General features: G+C 49.2%; 1 protein-coding gene across 2 annotated transcripts in view; it reads left to right on the top strand.

Moving 5' to 3' along the window:
* Window positions 1-25079, top strand: part of ASAP1 (ArfGAP with SH3 domain, ankyrin repeat and PH domain 1) — a 346825-nt gene that overhangs the window by 27792 nt on the left and 293954 nt on the right. For both annotated transcript variants that reach the window (XM_053896107.1, XM_053896106.1), the window contains exon 2: window positions 6872-6957. In XM_053896107.1, coding sequence (XP_053752082.1) covers window positions 6899-6957 — 59 coding nt within the window. In that variant the 5' untranslated portion in view covers window positions 6872-6898. The remainder of the gene's footprint in view (window positions 1-6871; window positions 6958-25079) is intronic.

Raw genomic sequence — 25079 nt, 5'->3', positions numbered from 1 at the left:
TTAGCACCTCAGTCTTTCTTGGCTTTCTTGGGGGTGGACTTCCATAGAGTCTCATCTGCTTCCTTCTATATCATACTTGATTGGATAGTCCTGGGCAGAGAGAGTCATTAGGAGCGGTCCATCCCAACCACTTGCTGGCAGGCAGTGGGAGGACAGATGAAGAGAAACAGCAAAGAGTCCAGAGTTACATGGCATTGGTATGGAATGCCCATGGCCGACTCAAGATGACCTCAGCATTCACCAGTTCACTGTTCAACAATCGCTGGAGAAGAGGTTTGACCTACCTATTTTAAACAATCAGGAAATAATGGGTATAGTCAGTCTCAATTTATACGGTTTCTGTAGCATAGTGAGGAAAACCCTGAGCTTTTGAGGTCAAGCCATTACAGGTTTGAATCCCGAGTCGGCCACCTCCAAGTAGCCGTGTGACCACATGTTACCTAACTTCTGTGAGCCTCGGTTTTCTTATCTGTAAAATGCAGACGATCTCAGTTCCTTGCAGGATTAGGGGGAGGATTGAGTGAGGGGCCAACGTGCTGTGCCGGGAGGGGTCTGGCGCGTAAAAAGTGCCCAGTAGGGGTCACTGTTGCTGCTATTACCTGCTGTGAGAGTTCAAGATGGCTGGATTGTTGAGGAAGGCTCTTGGAAGAGAGGGAATTTCAAATGGGACTGGACAAATTGGGCTTCCAATAGATAAGAGGAAGATTGACATAGATAATACGTATTCAGGCTATTTTCTCTAGCTCCTTGATTTTCTAAGTTACAACTTCCACAGACCAGGAAAGACTCACATCAGTAAATAGGCAAAGTGTTTGCCATGATGTTATGGGAAAAAAAGACATTGTCCCAGCTATAGCCAGCTGCGGATGACTCAAAGTTCATCATATCCTCTCTAAAAGGATACACATCCCAACATCCGTGAAGTCGCTTCTGTTGAACAAAACTCAACACCGATTTGGGGCCTGGCCGTAAAGAGGGGTTTATGTACCAAGTGACACGCGGGAATCGCTGTCCCGAATGACATACCGTAAGTTACAGGATAGAATTTCAATAGAAGAAGCAGAAACACGGGTGGATAAAAGACGTGATGCTCGCTGGCGATGAATTCTGGTTCACGCTCTCAATCTCCCGTCACTGGTGGCCGCGGGAAATGAGAGGTCGTAAAGAAGGGCATGGGGTTGGTACCACACGTTCGCTTACTCCGACGTGTATGTATTGAGCGCCTGTTTACAGGTGCTGTGTGTCTCCTCCTTGTATCTTCGAGCCCAACCCGGAAGGCACTGCAGGCCCGTGCGGATTTCCCTGGAAGGCTTCCTACCCTTCAGCCTCAGGTCGCACCCTGGCTGTGCGGGGCCAAGAGGTGGGAGTCGTGCCGCAATGCTCCAGTTCCCCTACCCCAGCATGGTGGTCTTGGTGCCGTGTTCTCCACCTGTGTCACAGGGGCCCCCGAGGGACTGAGCTCCAGGTGCCTGAGCGGGAACCTGCATAGCTTTGGACAAGTTCCTTAACCTCTGAGTTTCACCTTCTTGTAGGCTGGCCGTCAGGGTCAAGTGAGACCGTAACGTCACTACCACCACTGTTCGTTCCCATTTATGCATCAGATGCTGGGAACTGAGCATTTTGCTCAGTGCTTTAACTGCATTTCCTCACTGATTCTCATGGCGACTGTATGACATAGGGACTTTAATGGCCCCGATTTTATTTTATTTATTTATTTATTTAAATTTTTTTTTTTAAACGTTTATTTATTTTTGAGACAGAGAGAGACAGAGCATGAACAGGGGAGGGTCAGAGAGAGGGAGACACAGAATCTGAAACAGGCTCCAGGCTCTGAGCTGTCAGCACAGAGCCTGATGCAGGGCTCGAACTCACGGACCGCGAGATCATGACCTGAGCCAAAGTCGGACGCTTAACCAACTGAGCCACCCAGGCGCCCCAATGACCCCGATTTTAAAAGGAAACCATCGGGGCACCTGGGTGGCTCAGTCAGTCAGTCAAGCGTCTGACTTCAGCTCAGGTCACTATCTCACGGTTTGTGGGTTTGAGCCCCGCGTCGGGCTCTGTGCTGCCAGTGCGGAGCCTGCTTGGGATTCTCTCTCTCCCTCTCTCTCTCTGCCCCTCCCCTCCTCAAACATAAATAAATAAACATTTTTAAATAAATAAATAAATAAGTAAATAAGTAAAAGAAAACTGTAGTGTGAGAAGTTAACTCTTCAAGGAGCCATATTCTGAATTCTAACACATGCAGTTGAGGGCCCACTTTTAATAATAAGCGAGGCTGTTACAGTATAGCATCCAGCAAAGAAGCTGCTGCTATTTATTATTATTATTATTATTATTATTATTATTAGCAAATGCCTAGCAAATACTAGGCTCTGTCTATTCATTGAATTATAAAATAATGAATAAATGAATGTGTATTGCTTGACATCATGAACTCTCTTTTGCCCTCAGCTCTGACTTCAGGCAGTAAGAACAGTCTCGGGCACGTAGTAGGTGCAAAAGCAGATAGTTGTTGAATGACTGATGGAATGAACGAATGCAAAGGGGAATTTTTAAAAATTACTGGTAGTTCCCTGGTTCCAAGGAAATCGTTAGTTGAAAGGCATTGTTTCATTCTTACAAAAACCAATCCCAGAAAGGAAATAGCCTTAAAGTGCCGACAGTATTTATCTCTCGGTGTTAGGATGACACCAGATTTTAGTTCTGTGCCTTAGTATTTTTCGTGATGGACCTGGGTTACTTTTACCAATAGAAAACATCTCTGTTTGGGGCGCCTGGGTGGCTCAGTCGGTTAAGTGTCCGACTTCGGCTCAGGTCACGATCTCGCAGTCTGTGAGTTCGAGCCCCGCATCGGGCTCTGGGCTGACAGCTCAGAGCCTGGAGCCTGTTTCGGATTCTGTGTCTCCCTCTCTCTCTGGCCCTCCCCTGCTCACACTCTGTCTCACTCTCTCTTAAAAATAAATAAACATTAAAAAAAAAAAAAAGAAAAGAAAACATCTCTGTTTGAGAAGCAAACGAAACAGCCTCAGAACATAAACAGGTCTGAAAGCCGCGTGGGCGAGATACTGACCTACACGCAGCTGCTAACCTGCCCTGAGTGGTTTCCAAGTGGGGGCAGCAGGATGTCAGCTGACTTGGGGGCCACACTTCACACAGCTCGATCACACGCCATCTCTCTGGAGTTTCACACCAGCCTAGCGACGTAGGCTGGGTGCGGACTAGTGGCCTCGTGTCACAAACAAGGGGCCTGAGAGCCACAGAGGCTCACTGACCAGGATGAGACTCTGCTCGGGTAGAGCTGGACTGGAATTTGGGGAGATTGGACTTGAAGCCCAGTGGCCACCTGCTATAGCCCAGCAGCCTCTCCTGAAGACCCATCGAAGGACATGGGACAAGAGTGGAGGTGGGTCGGTGGACCGCGGGCTCACGTGGTCCGTCTTTGAGCATCTGTGAGACCCTTTTGGGGAAGAGAAGCCTGGCTTGGACTTTTTGAGTCCGAAAACCTGGGTTGGAATCCCAGTTCTGCCACACACTGTTGGACACATCATTTCACATCTCGGAGCCTCAACTTTCTCATCTGTAAAGGTGGCCCAGTGCTGTCTACCTTCCAGGATTATTGTGAGGGTCACATTGGCACCAAGTAGGTGTTCTGTAAGGAGGTATTCTTTGCCGCCGCCTCTGCTGTCCATGTGCGTGGCCTTCATTTTTTCCAACCCGTGTTGAGACTTGACAGCGTCCATAAATTAGTGTTTCCGTTTGTATTAGTCGGTTTAAAAAAACCCCAGCAACTCAGAACTGCAGCGACTTGCTTGACAACAGATCTTCGTATTCAAGCTCATGGCTCTGTGACTTGTCTGATCTAGGCCGGGCTCAGCTTGCTCCGGGTGGCCTTCTGGTTGGGTTCAGATCTGCTCTGCGTGTTATCAGTCTGGGGTCCAGACTGAGAGGTAGTAGCTAACGGCGTCTAGGGAGACGTAGTCCTCCCATGGCACATCACAGGGGTGTAGGAGGGATGGACCTGGGACCACACACTGCCTGCCACTCGCATCCATCCACATGCCATTGCTTAAATAAGGCCGTGGTCCAGTCCAGGGTCCAGTGGGGAGGAGGAATAAACACCACCGGCCCTAGTGGGAAGTGGTACAAAGTCACGTGACCAAGGGCACAAATGTGTAACAGATTCAGGGTGGGAATGAAGAAGTAGGAGCAGTGACTCAGTCTGTACAGTGTTGCAGCCTCCACACTCGGGGGTGGGCGGGGGGGAGCGAGGAAAGCAAAGGAACAGCAGGTTGAGGACCAGGCTGGGAGGGGCACTGACGGCTCATGCAAGTAACAGGGCCTGAGTCGTGTGCAGTGAGGTTGGGACTGGGAGGGGAGTAGTCCACGAAGGTCTCCGATTCGGAGGAAAAGCATGTTATTTCCTCTTACTCGTATACCACTCTGTTTTGGGAACTATAGCTTTCGTAGTAGGTTTTGAAATCGGGAAACAGGAGTCCTCCGACATTGCCCTTCTTTTTAAGGATCACTTTGGCTTTCCCGAACACATGGCATTTCGGGTAAGACTGGCAATTCTCCATCCAATTTAAATGTCTAATTCAAGGTTCGGGAAGATTCAGTCAATCGTTATTGGCATTTTAGCTTGAAGGAAGTGGCTTGATCATGTATTCCACAAATATCTATTAATATTGTGGTGAGCACTGTGTAATTGGTGCTGGGGACACATCGATGAGGAAATCCTAACACACTCTTTTTTTTTTTTTCATTCTTTTAAAATGTTTATTTTTATTTTTTTTAATTTATTTGTTTATATGAAATTTATTGCCAAATTGGCTTCCATACAATGTTTATTTATTTTTGAGAGAGAGACAGAGTGTGAGCGGGCAGGTAGAGAGAGAGAGGGAGACACAGAATCCGAAGCAGGCTCCAGGCTCTGAGCTGTCAGCCCAGAGCCCGACGCGGGGCTTGAACCCACGAACCGTGAGATTACGACCCATGCTGAAGTCGGACGCTTAACCGACTGAGCCACCCAGGCGTCCCCCCGCCCCCGCCAACACACTCCTTATGCTCATATAGCTTATAATTGAATCAAATCAACAGATGTCAGTATTCACACTAATGAATGCATAATTATGAATGAAAACTGAAATACATTCCATGATCTAATCTGGGGGAGCAAGAAGAATTTCCCTGAAGAAGTAAGGTTTCAGGAAGTACAGGAGTTAACTAGGCAGAGATGCTAAGTGAGGAAGCCTTGCAGGCAGAGGGAGTAGCATGAGCAAAAGACCTGAAACGGAAGGACCTTGGCACGTCCCAGAATCTGAAAGAAGATTTCTCTATAGCAGTGAGTTTGAGTGGACAAGATGAGGCCAGAGACACGGATGAGAGGGAGCCCATGTTACATGATTTCGGTTTTATCCTAAAGCACTAAGGAACCATTGAAGAATGTTAAGCTGGGGTGGAGAGCTGGGGGGGTGATGTAATCAGACTGGGGTTTTAAATTTTTCATTCTGCTCCTCAGTCAATCATAAGGCATAGAGCTTATTTGGATCTGGATTTTAAAAAACAGTTGTTTGAAAAAACCATTTTGACATTTATGGGACTATTAGAAATCTGAAAATTGGGTATTTGGTGAGGACAAGGAATTAAATAATTTTTTTTAGGTGTGGCGATGGTATTTCAATGATATTTGTGTAAAAGCCCTGGTCTTGCAGATGCATGCTGTTCTATTTGTGACTGAAATGGTGAGATTATTTGCTTGGAAATAATAGCGTGGGGAGAGGAAGGATTGGTTGTGAGTTGATGGTGGTCGGGGCTGGTGGTAGGTGCACGGCTGTTCAGGATATTCTCTGTTTTTGTGTCTACAAAATTCTCTACAGTAAAAGGTTAAAAAAAAACCCATGGAGATGATTCTCGCTTCAGTGTGGGGGGGACCAGATTGCAGGGGGAGAAGTGGGGATGAGAGGAGACCAGGAAGGAGGCAGTTGTAGGCACCCAGGTGGGAATGGTGGAGGCTTGGTCCCGGGCTGTGTTGTGAGGATGGGGAGAGAGAGAAAGAGAGAGAGAGAGAGAGAGAGAGACCGAGAGAGAGAGAGAGAGAGACCGAGAGATCTTTAGGAAGAGATCTTTAGGAAGTAAATGAGACAGGACTGGGGATGGATTAGGAAGACGGTGGGTCAAGAGTGTCCCCAGGTCCTGGCCCCAATGGAGGTGCCACTCTGAGCTAGGGATCCCTGGAGAAGGACCCAGCAGGTGTCTTGGCTCATCTTGTTTTCACTCCCTACCTCTATTTCTCCTCCATTCTGCAAATATTGAAGCTGTTCCCTTACGTAACACCTTTTATCCCAGACTTCCTGTGCTCTGTGCACTCAGCAATTAAGCTTTGGTATGCATGCATTAATTAAAATCCTCTCTCAGGTTCAGAGGGGCTGTCCTGAAATATGTATATTCATATGGCTGTACCTCCTCCCTGGGCTGGTTCCCTGGGCTGGGGGAACACCTCCACGTTCCCCGTGGGCACAGAGCTGCTTGGGTCTGTCTGTCGCACCTGTGAGCACGCTCTGATTTCATGTTTAGAGAAATTAATGACTTGTAAATTGCTCTCCGCTGTAGAACTAGAAATAGAACACACGAAGGCTGCCTGAGCATTCGCACAGATCCAAGAGTGGCGATACCAGCTCCAAAGTGGATCACCAAAACCGTGGTTTGCTGGCTCTTTTCCTTCCCGTTCCTGGACGGCCACTCGGTGGTGTAGGAACATTCCTAACGAGGATGCCAGCCTCCAAATGAAATCGCGTGTTGGTCTGAGACCATGTCTTCTGCCCGGTCCCGCTGGATGACGCTTGTCCCCTTTTCTCCTGCCCCCATCCAGGTAATTTTCTGATGTGACGGCTGAGACATGAGATCTTCAGCCTCCAGGCTCTCCAGTTTTTCGTCGAGAGATTCGCTATGGAATCGGTGAGTGGCCTCAGCCCATCCTGTCCAGAGCGCACAGCCTGGGAAATGTGGAGGGATTCTTGGGGCGGGGGTTGAAATGCGAAATTTGAGCAAACGGCGGACGAGAATCTGACAGAGACACGGTGGGTGCGAATATTAGTGGCAAACACATGTGTGGCATTTGTAAGGCTTCTCAGAGTGCTTGCTGCCACATCACCCGTGTCCTTTGTGCAGAAGGAAATGTGTCAGGGTGGTGGCACCGGATGAAGTCAGGAATAGTAACAAGGATGACACTTGTCAGGGATGGGTGCTATTTTCAGCCGAGCGACTCTTAGAAACATCGTTCAGTCCACCCAGTAATCCCACCAGGTAGGAATTGCTACATTCATTTTACAGGTAAAGAATGTGCCCAGCTGGATTTGAACTCAGTTTTTCCTGACTCCGGGTCTCCTGCCTTTTTCTTCTCTGCCATGTTGCCTCTTGGTGGAGGTATGATTTGCCCCATTTTGCAGCTGGAAATACTGAGGCCTGGTGTAGGGGCATGTGATGGAATCCAAGGCATCTGGCCTCAGTGGGTGGAAGTTTGTGTTAAAGGATGATAAAAAATTAGAGTGGGCAAGAGGAGGCAGAGAAGAGTCATAGAGTCTGAGAATCTTAAAGTTGCCAGGGTCACGTGACGCAGGATGGGTCTGCTGTGACTGGTGTTTCCCAGAAACCAGCTTGGTGGGGTGGAAAGAGCCTGGGTGCTGGAGGGAGTGGTGGAATTCTGGCTTTGCCACCAACTTGCTGTGTGACCTCAGGCAAATCACTGACCTTCTCTGTTTCTTTCATCTCTGAAAGGGAAATCATCATATTTATGTTTTATATTTTTGCACGCAGGTTAGACAAAACTAGACAATAACGTGACTTGCGTACAGGAGGCACATATAGAGCGTCGTAATTGTTTCAATTTTTAGGATAAAAATAGTTTTTAAGTATAAGACAAGCAAAAGTGTCCTGAACGGATGAGAGAGACTGGAGGCAGGGAGACCAACCTGAGGGGCTTCAGTGTGACCCCAACATGAATTGACAAGGAACTGTTCCTACCTTCCAGGGTCAATGAGGCTTTGTATGCTTATGTTCACAGTTTATCTGTTGGGGGGGGGGGGATACACAAAGTCATGTTTCATTTTGTTTTGTTTTTAAGTCAAGAGTCCAACACAAAAGTGATAGTTTTGCAGGGGTCTTTTCAGGTGATATTAATTATAATTGCAAGGATTATTGAGGATTAGGTTTTGCTATGAATCCTGTAAAATCTAAATGAACATTGGCTTAAAGAAGATATTAGGTATATTTCTCCCTTACCTGAAAGTTCAGACACAAGTCGTGCAGGGCTGCTGTGGCAATCTGCGCGACAGCCGGGCATTTGCTCTTTTTTCTCTGCCATGTGGGCCTTCATTCCCAAGTCACCTCATGGTCCATTGTAGCTGCTGCTGCTCAGGACATCATATCTGCCAGCAGGAAGAAGGCAAGAGAAGAAGAAAGGCAGGCTCTCTCCATTTAAGGATGCTTCTGGGTAATGCATGTGCTGCTTCTACTTATATTCTGTTGGCTGGAATTTAGGCTCTGCACAGCTGCAAGGAAGGCTGGGAAATGCGGTCTTCATTCTACGAGACCACGTGCTTGCCAAAATGGAGAGTTGCTCCTTGTACACAAAGAAGAGAACCCTAGAGGACAAACCTTTCTTTGCCAAGCAAAGAGTTATGGAAAGATTGCTTTTAAGAGGAGAGGCTCGGGGGCGCCTGGGTGGCTCAGTCGGTTAAGGGTCTGACTCTTGATTTCGGCTCAGGTCACGATCTCCCGGTTTGTGAGTTCGAGCCCCTCGTCGGGTTCTGCACTGACAGTGCGGAGCCTGCTTGGGATTCTCTGTCTCCCTCTCTCTCTCTGCCCCTCCCCTGCTCACTCACTCACTCACTCACTAAATAAATAAATAAGTAGAAGGAAGGAAGGAAGGAAAGAAGAGTGAAAGAGACAGAGAAAGAAAGAGGAGAGGCTCTGTGGCCAGATTGCTGGTGTTTGAACCCTGGATCCACGGATCCCTGGATCCGTAGTTAACGTGACCTTGGGAAAGCCACTTAACCTTTCAGGGCTTCAGTGAAATGATACTTTGTGCATCTTTATAAGGGTGGCTTCGAGCGTTAGAGGAGTTAAGGTAAAGCACTTGGAACAGTGCCTGGAATGTACATAATTGCTGTCAAAGCGTTAGCTCCTGTCGCTTCTGCTGTTAACACTACGGCTTCTGTTACCGCCATTACTCCTCTCCTGTTACCACCACTGCTTTCACAGTCACTGATCCTGCTGCTCCTACTGTCGCAGCCCCCTGTCCTGACTCCCTCTCCTGTTACTTCTGCTGCCCTGGCTGCTGCTGGTACCGTGGCCATCACTACTTCCATGACTTCGAGTGTTAGCGCTGTACCTCTGTGGTTGGCCAGGCGCCGCACCCACGTTCTAAACACAGCGTGGCAAGTCTCGTTTTCCCAACATGAAGCAAAGAGTAGCAAGGATAGGTAACTCAGGAGGTGTCCTGCAGCTGGCAGGGGCGCGGCTTACCCCCGGGTGGTGAGGGTAGCGGCGGGAAGGGAGCCTGAGGCCTGCTCCTGAGGTTCCGCGGATGTTCCGTTTCCCCGCCTGGGTGCTGGTGACACAGGTGTAAAAATTCCTTGGATGGCACACCTGTGACACAGAATGAAAACAAATTTTTTTTTTTAACGTGATTGTTTATTTTAGAGAGAGAGCAGGGGAGGGACAGAGAAGGATGGAGAGAGAGAATCCCAAGCAGGCTCTGTGCTGTCAGCGCAGAGCCCGATGCAGGGCCTGAACCCACGAACCGTGGGATCGTGACCTGAGCCGAAACCAAGAGTCGGACGCTTAACCGACAGGGCCACCCAGGTGCCCCTGTGACACAAATAATTTTATGTATTTATGTTATACTTCAATAGAAGCACATCGTGGGGCACACAGCATGAGCGAAACCCACACCTGCCTGCTTGGCTCTCTTTAAGCTGCTACCTTTGTTTCTTTTTGTTCGTGTGTTGGCTCTTTTGTATGATGTCCGCCTCCACTGCTTATTATCTAGGTGCCAGGGGCCTGGGCCAGAGCGCTTGGGGATACGAAGGAGCAAGCAGCAGGCGTGGCCAGTTCTCGTGGGGCTTTCTGTTCAGAAGCAAAGCAAAGGGCTAAATGCCATACAGATCAACTGCCCCAGGGTCAGGCTCCGCGTGCGACCCCCCTGGGGCCACAGGAGGGCGTGCAAACTAGTCCTGCCACACACAGGGTCTGTGTCTGCTAAGATAACGTAGGTGTCCCCCTCAACCGCCTCCTCCGACAGGCAGGAGAGATCTAGCATCTGGGGGTGAGCCGATCACGTGAGGGCGACATCCGGTAACAGAAAGCTGGTTCCTCCCTTGCCCGTTAACCACCACTGAGAAGGGGTCAGCTCTGCTTTTTCGTGTTTGTCACTCTGACAATTGCTATGCTATACTTGGTGTCCGTGGAGCAGAGGAGAGTCGGAGCTGGGAGTTCAGGAGACAAGAACGGGGATCCCACAGGAGCAGAGATTCTCTACATGCATTGAGGCCTAAGTCCAGCGACCTCATACTTGGTCTGGTGGGTTATTAATGTGAACGCATGTGTGAACGAATGGCTGAAATCGCACCTCGCCACGGTGTTATTGCCACTCCTGGGAAAGCTCAGGTCCAGGGGAGTGAAGAGTAACGTGGTTCCTTTTTCTCACCCCACATACCACCAGGGGAGCAGTTGGAGGCAGAACTGAATTCTGAGGCAGCAGTAGAAATCAGGGTTTTCCTCCGGATGTGGAAAGTAACCAGCCGAAACTTGAGACCCTCCGTTAGGAGGTTTACCAAGCCCCAGAGAAACCTTCGTGACCTCCCCCACCCCCGCCTGCCTTTGCTTCTCCAAAGGGTCAAGGCAGACGCCCCGTTGTTATCATGCTGCCAGCTGTCAACCCAAATTGAATTTCCCTGAGCCTGGTTGATGTCCCTTTTTGGCCACAGGGCAGGGGTCAGGAATGAAGGCTGTGCATGGACGGGAAATGTGTCCCTCGGGCTGAACGCAGAAGCGTTGACCTCTCAACTCTGAGCTGCATTTCTAACATTGTTGGGAGGGTTGGAAAGCCTTACGATTTCTGGATGTAAAAGAAAAAGAAATGTGTTTTGGAAAAACCGCATTCGAGTTCCACTGTGAAAGCCCTTTCAGTATCATTGAGGCTGCTCACAAGTCACGGGGTTATTGCATGGCATTGGCCATTCCTTGGTTAGATACCTAAAGGGAAGAACGTTTCACCTGGATGACGGTTTGGGAAATCGTGTTTCTGATCTTGATGGTCTCCCTCCCTCTCTTCACCCCCAACCCCGGTTCAAATATATTAAACAGCTACTGTGTGCCAGGCCCCCTGCTGAATCCCTGGGAAACAGACGAATAAGATCCCCTGCAAAGCCTCCCTGAGCTTCTCATTCATTCACTTAAAAAAAATTCATTCTGCAATGTTTATTGAGCACCTAATTTGCTCTGGTCTCTTGTCAAGATTAAAGATACAGTTCCTTGGGGCGCCTGGGTGGCGCAGTCGGTTAAGCGTCCGACTTCAGCCAGGTCACGATCTCGCGGTCCATGAGTTCGAGCCCCGCGTCAGGCTCTGGGCTGATGGCTCGGAGCCTGGAGCCTGTTTCCGATTCTGTGTCTCCCTCTCTCTCTGCCCCTCCCCCGTTCATGCTCTGTCTCTCTCTGTCCCAAAAATAAATAAAAAACGTTGAAAAAAAAAAATTAAAAAAAAAAAAAAAGATACAGTTCCTTCTCCGACCGCGTTTGTACTTTATTAGTTTCTTCACTCGCTCACTCAAACACATTGTCAGCACCCTACTACGTGCCAGAGAGTTGGCTCCAGTTCCCGGGACCCCGAGATGAACAAAATACCGCTTCTGTCTTGCTAGAGCTGGAAGGCCAGGCAGTGTTGAATTCATCTCTAGGGCTGCTCTAACAACATACTCCAAACTTGGTGATTAAGACAAGAGAAGTTTATTGTGTTGCAAAAAAAAAAAAAAAAAAGAAAGAAAAGAAAAAGAAAGAAAGAAATTTATGGACACCGGTCACCTTGGAATAAGGGCCTGCCCTACTCAGGTGTGACCTCATCTTAATTTATGTCTTAATTGCATCTGCAAGGACCGAGTTTTTAAGTAAACTCACATTCATGGATACGGGCTCCAGGACATCAACATTTGGAGGGGGGGGTGGGGTACACAATTCAGCCTGTCTCAACTATATACAATGATGCAAAGCCCCTACCAGAGCCTCTGGAGTGAGTGTGATCATCTTCCCCTTCCTTCCTTCACTTTCTCTCTGCATCTAGAAGGTACGCACCCTCGAGGTCAGAGACTGTGGCTCTGAGCGAGCGATTCTGGATTTTGTGCCAGGGAAGTGAAGCGGACATTTTCATGGCGCTCTTACAGAGAGAGTCTGGTGTGGTCCGAGTGATGGGCGGGGCTCTTTCCCGCCACTGTCATTTGTTCTTGTTTCTTGGGGTGGTTGATTGAGGGTGTCATGGGGACACCTGCCTTGACCGGAAGGCCTGGCTTGGTGGTTAGAACTGTGGCCTCCTATCCTGGTTCAGCTCTTGCTGGTTTTGTGAACCTGGGTACATTTCTTCACCTTTCTCTGTTTCAGGCAGCCTGTCTGTACCTCACCCTAGGGGTCTTGTGAGGACCAGGGGGGATCGGATCTATGAAGCATTCACAAGAGCACCTGGCCCATCGTAGCTATTTGGTGCTCATTGATGAGGACTGTGCCAAGGAATATGGCCCATCCAGGAGAGACGGCTTGCCCAGCTCATTCGCACATTCCCCTCGATGGAGACTTGTTCAGTACTTACTAAAAAATTTTTTTTTCATGTTTATTTATGTATTTTGAGAGAGAGAAAGAGCTCAAGTAGGGAAGGGGCAGAGAGAGAAAGAGAAAGAGAAAAAGAGAAAGAGAGAAAGAGAAAATCCCAAGCAGGCTCCACACTGTCAGTGCAGAGCCTGACTCAGGACTCAAACTTACAAGCTGTGAGATCTTGACCTGAGCCGAAATCAAGAGTCAGGAGCTTAACCGACTGAGCCACCCAGGCCCCCCCTTTGGTTCACTATTTAATGCCGCTCACCGTCAGAACATTTCCGCGTAATCTTTCCTAAGGAAAGGCTTTTGGAAATACAGAAAATATCCCCGCCTCCACCCCAGCACGAAGATGTGCATTTAAAATGGTAAACAGTTGTAAACAAGATAAAAGCCTGCCCTACAAGGAGGATTCAACAAATTAGAACAAAATGATAAAAAAAAAAAAAAAAAAAAAAATTAGGGTAAAATACTGAAAAACAATGTAGTCATTAAAAAAGATTATGATCACTTTTCTAAAGTTATGAAATGTTTGTAATCTAAATGTTACGTTAAAAAAAAAAAAGTTAAGTTTTAGGGCACCTGGGTGGCTCGGTCCGTTAAGCGTCTGACTTTTGATTTCAGCTCAGGTCATGATCTCTCGGTTTGTGAGTTTGGGCCCCACGTTGGGCTTTGTGCTGACAGCACAGAGCCTGCTGGGTTTCTCTGTCTCCCTCTCTGTCTCCCTCTCCCCTGCTCTGTCTCTCTCTCTGTCTCTGTCTCTCTCAAAATAAACAACATTAAAAATTTTTTTTAAAGGAAATAATTATTTTTTAAAAAGTTTCATTTTTTGAGGCAGTGAGTTAATTTCTCTGCGCTTCGGTTTTCTCATCTGTAAGATGGAGACAGGTCACAGTACCTTCCTGACCTAGGACTGAGGATTAAGTGGGAAAATACACACGAAGCACGTGATGGGCCCCTGGCACGTATTAGGTGCCCGCCAACTGCTAATTGTTGTCTTTTCTTTATCATTTGGTTTAAATCCTGTGCAAAATGTTCTTAGTAAAATATTTAGAATCAGTAACACAGACGAAACGCACGCATTGTCTCTTTCAGATACTTAGTCAAAGGGGCTGCGTCCTATCGCTCAGCAAATGGGGAGCAGACCCTGTGTCAAGCACTCTTAGCCCACAGTGCGGTAGGTCTCTGTCTAGGGGTGTGATCAGAATCCCTTTCGAGGGCTTTTAAAAGAATACAGATGCTTGGGGATGCCGACTTAATAGATGTGTGATAGACCCCAGGCATCTGCAGTCTTAAAAAAAGTTCCACAGGTGATTTTGATGCTCAGGATTGAGATAAGGCACAGTCACTCCCCTCGAGAAGTTTGCAAACCAGATGGGACGATGGGAACAGCGGGTGCATTAAGAGATACAGCATGATATGAGGAAGATACAAGTTCTACAGAATGGGGCTCCCAACCCTGGCTCCCCTGCAGAACCCTGTAAAGATAAAGCCCCCCCGGTGTATGGAATCAGAACCTCCCAGGGTGAAGCCTTTCCAGGAATTCTGATGGTCAGCTCGGTGCAGTGCTGTTGGCGAGGATTCTAAGCGGTAGAATAAGTCAAGGGAACCCAGAGGCTCCCTTTCGCCCTGGGATTGTCACAGAAGCTCCCTCTGTGGAGGTGTGGTTCCGGTCAGGCTTTTGACAATGCCTCTCTGTGTCTCATCTTCGCGTCTCCCTCCCTCTGCCTCTAGCACTCGCCTGTGGCACATTGGGTAGATTGTGAATCAGGGTTCTTCCAAAGACATTGTCTCTAAGCCATGGGGCTGATATGTTTCTTCTCGTTGGTGTTGATAAATGCTTTAACACACACACACACACACACACGCACGCACACACACACACATAAATGTATTATTTACTTACCTAAAGCATTTTTAATTGTGCTGAAATACACATGACCTAAAATTTACCATCTTAATGATTTTTTTAAGTGGTATTAAATATATTCATGTTTTTGGGCAACCATCACCGCTATGCATCTCCAGAACTTTTCTCATCTTGCAAAACTGAACCTCTGGCCCCATTAACAATTCCTCACGTCCCCCTTGCTCTAGCCCCTGGCAGCCAACCAGTCTGTTTTCTCTCTTCATGAATTGGACGACTCCAGGTGCCCCATAAAAGGGGAGTCGTATAGCATTGGTCTTTTTGTGACTGGCTTATCTTACCACAGTGTCTTCAAGATTCATCTGTGTCGTAGCACACGTCAGAATTGGCTTCCTTTTCAAGGTTGGCTGATATCCCATCGTTACGGACGTACCACAGTTTGCTTCTCCATTCTTCCATTGATGGACACGTAGATTGCTTCCATCTTTTGACTATTGTGAATAATGCAGCTGTAAATAGGTGCACAAATATCACTTCAAGACCCTGCTTTCAGATCTTTTGGGTATATACCCAGAAGTAGAGCTGCTCGATCATATGGTAGTTTTATGTTTCTTTTTCTTTTCTTTTTTTTTTTGAGGAACCTCCCTACCGTCTTCCGTAGTGGCTGCACCATTTTAGATTCCCACCAACGGTGCACAAGGATTCCGATTTCTCCACATCCTTGCCTACACTTGTTATTTTCTGTTTTTGTGATACTAGCCATCCTAATGGATTTGCTGGTGAGTGCTTTCCGCAAGGACAAATCACTGTCAGCTTCATATTTCATTTATGTTATGTGGGCCAATTAAGCAATTCCCAAGCATTTATTTATGCTCTAGGCACTGAGTATACACACCTAAATAATACATGCATGATTCTTGCCTTCGAGGCTCTCGGAGTGTGTCGGGGGAAATAGATACATGGCAGGTAATTTCTGGCCAATACGGAAGGTATAATACTGTTTCCTTAGGTAGCATATGAAGCCTTGAATATAGTTAAAAATGGTAGGAAATGATGACTGAATTTAGTGGCTTGGTGTAAAACACATGAGGTACATTATTCAAGTGGATTTAGGGGTCTAGATGTTTGGGCTGTTCAGCAGAACTTTCTACAATGATGGATGTTCTGTGTGGTGTCCATTAGCCACATGTGACTGTTGAGCACTTAAAATGTGCTTAGTGCAACTGAGAAATGGAATTTTTAAAGTTTACTTAACCTTTTTTTTTTTAAGTTTATTTATTTTGAGATTGAGAGAGAGAATGCACAAGCATGTGCTCAAGCAGGGAAGGGGCAGAGAGAGAGGGAGAGAGACAATCCCAAGCAGGCTCTGCAATGTCGACACAACGGCCCCCCCGACTCGGGGCTCGGGCTCAGTCTCCATCTCAAGAACCAGGAGATCATGACCAGAGCCAAAATCAAGAGTCAGCCGCTTAACGGACTGAGCCAGCCAGGTGCCCCCAAAGTTTAATTAGTCTTAATGAATTGAAATTGAAATTAGCCGTAAGTGGCTAACGGCTAGCGTGCTGGACCCGCACAGTAATAGAGATTCTCGCGTGGTTCTCAAACTGGAACAAGCACGTGCGTTACCTGGGGATCCGGTTAAAGAGCAAACTCCCTCTGCTCTTTCTGATTCCTTCGGTTTGTAGTGAGGCCGAGCACTCCTCGTGTTAAGCAACCACCACAGGTGATTCTGATGCAGGTGCAGCCTGAGAAAAGACGAGTCTTGCAGTTTTGAAACTTTTGTATCCGCAGAATATTTTGTTCATGTGCATGCTAAGAGAGGGCTTAGTGTATAAACCAGATGGGAGCAGAGCCGCTGTGGCACAGGCAGGGCCGCAAGCTGGAGCTCCGTGCACATGGGGGACCATGCCCCCCCCCCCCACCTCCCCAAGGAGGCTTCTTGTCCAGCACAGCCTCACCTCTTCATGAATCTGCGACTCTGGCAGATGCAGGGTACGATTGGGTTTTCCAATAGCCATATGCATGCCAGAACCAATTTTTTAAAAGTTTTACTTACTTATTTATTTTGAGAGAGACAGAGACCGGGCGAGTGGGGGGAAAGGACGGAGAGAGACTCCCAGGCAGGCTCTGCACTGTCAGCTCAGAGCCCGACACGGGGCTCGAACCCACGAAACCGTGAGATCATGACCTGAGCTGAAACCAAGAGTCAGGTGCTTAACCGACTGAGCCACCCAGGCGCCACCCAGAACCAGTTTAAAACCAGTGGGTCCCCCTGGAAACACAAGTGGAAGAAACACAATGTTTAGTTCAGGCTACTCGAACAGAAGTACGGCAGACTGAGGGGGGCTTCCAGAACAAACATTTATTTCTCACGCTTATGGCGGCTGGAAAGTGCAAGATCAAGGTGCCGGCAGATTCCAAGTCCAGTGAGAGCCCACCCCCTGGCTCACGATGACTGACTGTCTTTCCACTGTGTCCTCACAGGCTGTCTGGGGTCCCTTTGATACGGACACAAATGCCAATCATGAGGGCTCCACCCTTATGACCTAATCACCTCCCAGAGGTCCTACCTGCTGATACCGTCACACTGGCGGTTAGGGTCTCAGCAGATGAATCTGGGGGGACACAAACACTCAGCCCATAGCACACAATTGATACACGAGTGGGCCATTTCCTTCCTTGCCCTGGACATTAACATCTTAGCATCCCATGAGGAATTGCAGAGCAGTGGTTATGAGCACTGAGTCTGACCTGTATGTGAATGCCAGTGACACCCTCAGAACTTTACTGGGTGGTCCTAGGCAAGTTTCTCCATCTGCAAAGTGGGGATAACGATATCTGCCACATAAGTGACGATAGTTGCCCCCCCTTCTTTTTTTGAGAGAGAGAGGGTACAAGTGAGCGAAGGGGCAGCGAGAGAGAGAGAGAGAGAGAATCCCACAAGAGAGAGAGGGAGAGAGAAGTGGGGCTCACCTGAAGCGGGACTCGAGCTCACCCCATGGGGGACTCAGACTTACAAATCGTGAGATCATGACCTGAGCCAAAGTCAGATGCTTAACTTACTGAGCCACCCAGGTGTCCGGCCGACCCGTGAACAGTAGAGGGGTTCGAGGCGCTGACTCCTCCCTCATGCTGTCAAAACTGCATATAACCTTGGACTCTCCCCACAGCTTAACTACTAATAGCCTACTGTTAGCCGGAAGCCTTACTGCTAACATAAATCGTTGATCAGTATGTATTTGGTATGTTATATGTATTCTTACAGTCAAGTAAGCTGGAGAAAAAAATGTTGAAGAAAATCATAAGGAAGAGACAATGCATTCACAGGGCTGTACAGCATTCGTCGGAAAAAACCCACACAGTTCAAACCCGTGTTGTTCAAGGATCAACTATGCATGCAAAACCCAGCAGTTGGCACTTAACTCTCATTAGTATAACAACAATAACAGCAATAATCATAGCTGACACTGAACATTTAACATGAGCCAGGCGATTTACTCTCTTAAGCACTTGCTACTTATTAGCTCATTTAATCCCACAACAGCCCTGTGAGGCAGATACTATTATTTCTGTTGTAAAGACCGGCTGACGCTCGTGGAGGTTTGGGAAGTTGGCTGAGGACGTGCTGCTGCGAAACGGCAGAGGTGGAGGTCAGTTACAGGGAGTCTGGCCCCGGAGCCTGGAATGCCTACCATTCGCTACGTCCCTACATCATCCCTGGGTCCTCAGGAAAGCTGTTTAAGAGGAGACCCCTCCTCGAGTCTCAAAGCTTCAGAATTGCTCTGCGGGTCGGCTCAGCTCCCGGGAGGCATTTGCCCCAGCTGGCCACTCCGTCCCCCTAAAAACTCTGTTTTCTTTGGACTTGCATGGCACCGTTTGAATTTCTTCTTGGGACCCTGCCCCTTTGCTCAGCCTCTCAGCGGGGCGTCCCTGGCTCCAACCGACCTCACGGTGTTTTTGGAGACCCTGTGTGTGCTAACTGTATACTTCCAAACTCTGTGTCCGCTGAGCCTCTCCTCTGAGTTCCAGACTTGATTATCCCAAACACCTGATTAATATCTCCATTTGGAAGTCTAGCAGGCACCTCAAGATTAAGCTGGCCAACATGGGTTATTCTTTCCACTGCTCCTGTGTGGGATCATGCTTTGCCCCGGCTTAACACCCATCAGTGGCCCCGATGCCCCTTGCCCGTTTTACCTAAAATGAAATCCAGTTTCGTTACCATGGCCCACAAAGGCTCCATTTCCTCAACAGCATTCAGTTGTCAGAGGCTGCGAGCACTGGCTGTCTCAGGACTCTGCCTCGCGCTGTTTGTTTCTCTGCCTCTAGGACCACTCTCCCTGCACCTCCTGGCCCCCAAACCCCTGCTCTTTGTAAGAGTGACAAGTCTTGTCCTAGAGTCTCAGCTTACATGCTGCTTCCTCAGATCTTTCCTCGCCACTGCATTCCCTCTGGCTGCACCCTGCATGTTTTCTTCTGGCACTGCAATAATCTGGAATCATTTGTTTACTTGTGTGTGTCTGCCCCGCCCCCCACCAAGACCACCAGCTCCCAGCAGACAGTGGTGATGGCTGCTTATCCACTAATGTTATCCCAGTGCCTGGCATAGAGCCTGGCACATAGTAGATGTTCAATAAATACAGATTGGTGAAATCATATCAATGGCCCGTAAGCTTGATCATCAACATAAAATGCCATTTCTAGGCTTGTTACTTGAAGAACCCTTTCACAGCTGAGGTGGTCTTCGTACGTGTATACAGTGATCGAGAATTGGATGGGACCCGGCCTTTTGTACGGACCTTGGTCTCTGTTTGCACATTTTTTTCTTTCCCGGGTCATCCATAATGTTACAACTTAACAAAGATCGTCTTAGAGAAAGCAGCAGCCTTGGATACTCAAGTGATTCGGTTTTGGTTTAAAAGGAAGCTAGGAGCTAATGCATTTTGCAGATATGAATAGAGAACGATTTTCTCCATTTAAAAAAAAAAAGATAGGTAACACTTTGTGTGGGTTCCCAGAGTGCCAGAAACTCCCAAAAGGGCTTCTCTGCAAATATTTGGGGTTTGGTGCTCATAAACAACACAGGTTTTCCTGAAAATTGATCCGCACAGCAAGAACGCACCATAGCTTGCAAAGTGGAAACGTGCTCGCCAGGCTTCGGCGAAGTGTGGAGTTAGTGTTTTGGGCCCAGCGGCAGAACCGCGGGCGGAGGCATGCCAGTTCCTGCAGACCGGTGATTAACACGACTGGCCGCAGGGACCGTGAGCCCCGCCGTGCGCTTCATCACTGCTGCCGTTTCATCAGCTGCAGGATGATTGACTCTTAGATGCCCGAGCCACAGACCGTGGCCCGGGCGAGTCTCCTTCTAGCTGCTTCTCCCGGGCGAGGTCCAGGGGTCAGAAGTGTCCAAATGGCAAGGTTGGTCAGGAGAGGAGATTGGCGATGGCTTTTTCGCAGGTAATTCTGCCAAGTTTGGACCTGTGGTTGTGTGTGTGTCCTTCGTGTGCCAGGCCCTGGACTCAGACCCGTGGCAGGCGTGGCGGCTGAGGCTGCTGTCCGAATTCCCTCGTGCCCGCTCCATCCTACCCAAGCCCGGTAATGGGGCGCGGGCAGGCCGTGCCTTCGATCACAAGGGAATGTATAGCTACCGTCTTGGTTTTGGGTGACAGGGACCCAGTTCAGACCGGCCGACACAGTAAAGGGATTTACTTGCTCACATTGAGAGAGGAGGTAAGGGCTAAAACCTGGCCCCAGAAATGGTTGGCTTCAAAGGTGTGGTTTCTCTTTTTCCCCTCCGCACCACCACTGAACGTCACCCTTCCTCCCTCACATCCCAGCAGTGCGTTCTCCTGTGCTGGCTTCGTCCTTGAGTTCTGCATGCTGCAGTTTCCGGGAGCTGGCCTACAGTCGCTAGCCTAACAACCCCAGTAAATAGAGCTTTTCTTCCCAGAAGTTCTAGCAAAATCTCTGAATCGATTCCCCTTGGTCCAACTTGGGTCACGTGTCCACCTCACCTGACCATCCAGAGCTGGGGGAGGGGTGTACAGTCAGCACCATGGGAACAGGGAAGGGGCGGCTTCCCCGAGGGAAACTTGGAGTACAGTCATCAGGAGAAGGGGGGTACTGGGTCCCAGGGAGACAAACACGGAAGTGCCCGCATCACTAACCAAGTGAAGTGGAGATGGAGAGAGCCAGCGAGTTCTGGCCGGCTTCCTTAGAGGGGTGTGCAGGAGTCTGCGTTCTGCTTTGGCTCTTTTATTCATTGTTTGTTTGTTTAATTTATTTTTTTTAATGTTTATTTTTGAGAGAGAGAGATAGACAGAGCATGAGCAGGGAGGGGCAGAGAGAGGGAGACCCAGAATCCGAAACAGGCTCCATCCAAAGCCTGGAGGCTCCATCCGAAGCATGGAGCTGTCAGCACAGAGCCCGACGCGGGGCTCAAACCCACGAGCTGTGAGATCCTGACCTGAGCCGAAGTGGGATGTTTAACTGACTGGGCCGCCCAGACGCCCCTGCTTTGGCTCTTTCCAATGACCCTCCGGCACAGCAACGTCTGGCCCACCTCGGGGATCCCTCCAGGCCATTATTTGTGTGCGCTGAGAGTCAGCCTTGTGTTCCCCATCCTCTCCTCTAACCTCCTTTGTGCAGCTCATCCCATCGGATCACAGGCAGAGTTCAGACCTTGAGCCCCGCCTTTGACCACCAGTCTCTTCTGAAATGTGGGTCTGGGTCTCTGCCCCTGGCGTCTGGCACAGCAGCCCCGCAGATCTCGTACTCTTTCCGCGAGAGCATCCTCCACCCGGCAGGCCGGAGTTTGATGGGTTGAGAGGTGGATCCGAGGGTCAGGAGACAGGGCGGTGACACTGTGGAGGCCCCTGCCTGTGGTTCCCTTGTCCTCAGATAAGTATAAACCTTTGCCCACCCTCGCCCCCCTCCCTAGGGGGGCCTGCCCCTGCTGCACCACATCTCTGTGCTCACCTCTCTTTGTCTGCCCTCCAGCCAGACTCGGGTTCTGTTGGTTCCCTCCAGACCTCTATTTTCTCCATTCCTGGGACCTTCCCAGATGCCGCCCTTGGCAGGGAGACCCCCCGGGGCGCCCTTCCCCTCTTCCCCCTTTTTCTAGTGAGTTCTTGCTCATCCAAGTCCCAGCTTAAAGGGCTCTTCCCTGGGGAAGCCTTACCTGACACCTCCTTCCAACGTGGCTAGCTTTGTCACAGTGCACCTCCTGTGCAACTCCCTATGTTCTTTGTGTGTGTGTGTGTGTGTGTGTGTGTGTGTGTGTGTGTGTGTCGGGGGGTGGGGAGTGTATATGACCATCTGGCTTTTATTCATGTCAGTCTTTCTCCCTAGGTGATAACTGCCACGAGGGTGGGGGTGTCACAGTTTTACTTACCACCATCTGTAGGGTCACAGTGCCTAGCACAGAGTGGGCGCTTAGTAAATGTTTGTTGAGTGAATGGGTGACTGGGCACTCGGGAGCCACTGAGGGATGTGACATGTGAGAAGATGTCTTGCCCGAATTCCCCCATGCTCCACCCTCTCTGAAGCCCACATCTTCTGACTCCCATCGTCCCGCTTTCCCGCCTCTGCCCGGCAGTGGGGCTCTCTGAGTAGCAGGAGAGGGAAGGTGACAATTATCACAGGGGATGAAGGGTTGTCTGCAGACCGGGTCGTAAATTACATAGCAACACTGACAGCTTTGATGTTGGCCCTGACAGTTGTGATCACCCCTTCCTTCTGGCAGGTCTTAGGCACGTGTGTTTCTTTTAATCAGGGAAGGCCGTTCCTGCTGGTAACTCGAGGTCATTCCATTTCACCTCGGGGTGTCCCATCTATCTGGTTTGGGTCTTGGATCGCTCTTGGATTGAACGCCATGATCTTATTTGGGGATAAAGCAACTGATAGAAACTGGAAGGAGCACGTGTAATCTTAGAGGGCTCTGGCTCCCCCTTGCCAGGAGTTCAAGTGAAAGTTCACATGAGTTTGACCGGTACACAGAGGGCAGGCAGTCTTCACAGGAAGCCATAAGCAGGGCAGGTGGCCAGTCCTGGAGAGGAGCCAGGGGACCTGCGTCCTTCTGTGGTCCCCAGACTGATGGGGAGATCCTCTGGGTAAGTCCTTCTACCTCTCTGGCAGAAGTGTTCCATACAGTTGGACATCTTTCAGTCATAAGCTGTGGAACAGAAAGAAAAGCCCACAGCTGGGGCTGGCTTCAGGCACTGTTGGATCCAGGGACACCATTAAGGTTGTCTGACTTGCTCCCTTCATCTTACTGTGATTTATACGTAACCGTTAATAAGAGACTCTCCTGACGCCTCCTTGCTACGTGACCTTGGGCAAGCCACTAGCCCCTGTGAGCCTCAGTTTCCTCCTGCAGTGAGGATTCAATGAGCCAGTCCACGAAAGCAGTTAGCACAGTGCCTGGAACATAGTAGGTCTTCTTGGTTCTGCGCCCCTTTCTGCTGGCTTCGAAATCCACAGGCAGGCTTTATTCCTGTTGGACCCTCGTGATTCGGGGCTCACAGCCTCCTGGCTTCTTGTGTATCGTAAAGAGAGTGTCCCTTTCCCAAAAGCAGTCAGTGATACGGGTGTGGGTCTCAGGCTCACTGGCAACAGGCCCGTGCTACTGGCCAGAAAGGGGTCCTCCTGGTGGCAGGAGCTCAGGGAGACCCTCAAGGGAGAGGCCGGAGGAGACAGCAGCCTATCTGCCATGTTGGGCAAGGATGGAGTGGGCACCAGGCTAGGGGTGGCATGTTATTCCCAGGGGAAGACTGAGTAAAGAGCCTTGCTAACGCTTGTTTTGTGAAGGGGGATGCCAACAGAGAAGGTGAGAGTTAATGTGTATTGACCACATACAACATGCTCCTCCGTGCCTCTGCACCTTTGCACATGCTGTTCCCTCTGCTGGGATGCCATGCCACCCCTGCACACTCCCATTTCAGTCCCCAAGACCCTGCTCTTCTGCAAAGCGCCCCCTGGCCATAGCAGCCACCACCACTGCCCGCCTCCAGCCCCTCTCCCCTGTCACTGCTTTTCCATTTTGGAACAAGCTCTGGGGGGTGGTAGCACCGTGTCCTGGGAATGCAAAAGGAAATAAATCACAGTGGCTACGTCAGAATTACTTTGGTCCTTCCTCTACCTGAGGGCTATTCGTTCACGTATTCCACAAGTATTTAAATTAAGCATCTTCTCCTTTGCCAGACATTGCTCTAGTGACTGGGGATTCAGTAGGTAGCGGGAGAGACAATAAAGCCAATAAATAACATTAACGAAGAAGTTAACTTCTGGTGGCGTATAATTTAAGAAAATCAGCGATCGGGGAGCAGGGTGGGAGGAGGGAGGCTGTGGAGTGTGGCACAAAGGATGGAAAGAAGCAAAGAGGAAGAGGTCTGGGTCCGGGAAAGTCCAAGTGAGGGGACAGCAGGTGAGAGACCCTTAGAGTGGCACATTCTGAGAGTGACCACCGGACGCAAGGCTGCAGTGTGGGAAAGGAGGAGGAAGGTTTGAAAAGTCAGGTCATGGAGATGGGCAGGGGCTGGGTCAGGTAAGGCGTTGAGACCACGTAAGGGGCTTAGATTTTATCCTAAGTGCTTTGGGAAGGCATTGTTGCAGCTCCTTGTCTGACCTTGGGTCCGCGATCCTCACGGAACCCTGCGCCATCAATATGGTAGCCGCTAGCCGCGTGGGGCTACCCAGCACTTGAAATGTGGTTGAACAGAATTGAGACGTCCCTTGCCTATAAGATAGGCCAGCTTTCAGAGACTCTGAATGAAAAAAAAAAAGAATATCAACTGTGTCATTGATAATTTTTCTATTGATTGCATGTTAAAATAATATTTTGGACGTGTTGGGTTAAGTAATGTTTATTATGAAAACGAATTTCACCTCGGGGCGTCTGGGTGGCTCAGTGGGTTAAGCATCTGACTCCTGATGTTGCCTCAGGCCATGATCTCACGGGTTCGTGAGTTCAAGCCCTGCGTTGGGCTCTGTGCTGACCGTGCGGAGCCTGCTTGAGATTCTCCCTTTCCCTCTCTCTGTCTCTCAAAATAAATAAACTTTAAAAAATTGAATTTCATCCCTTTTGACTTGTAACGTCGTGATCAAAAATCTAAAATTATACGCATGGCCTGTGCTGTACTGTATTTCTTTTTTTCTTGTATTTCCATTGAACAGCTGTACCTTAGAAGCACCCTCAGCCATTGCTTCCATCTGCCTGGACTCTGATTACCTCTTGACCTGTCTGTCTGCATCCCTCTTTGAGGACTGACTGTATCTGGTCAGCGGTCCTTTTCCAGGCGTGGAGTCCTCAGGAACAGCGTTGGTGCTCTGTTTGGATCTCCTTGGCACCCACGGG

This window comes from Panthera pardus, unplaced genomic scaffold (assembly GCF_024362965.1).
Source record: "Panthera pardus isolate Hobbes unplaced genomic scaffold, ASM2436296v1 HiC_scaffold_7, whole genome shotgun sequence".
In the NCBI taxonomy this organism is placed as follows: Eukaryota; Metazoa; Chordata; class Mammalia; order Carnivora; family Felidae; genus Panthera; species Panthera pardus.
Note: the sequence above shows the minus strand (reverse complement) of the source record. Positions and strands in the feature narration are given on the sequence as shown.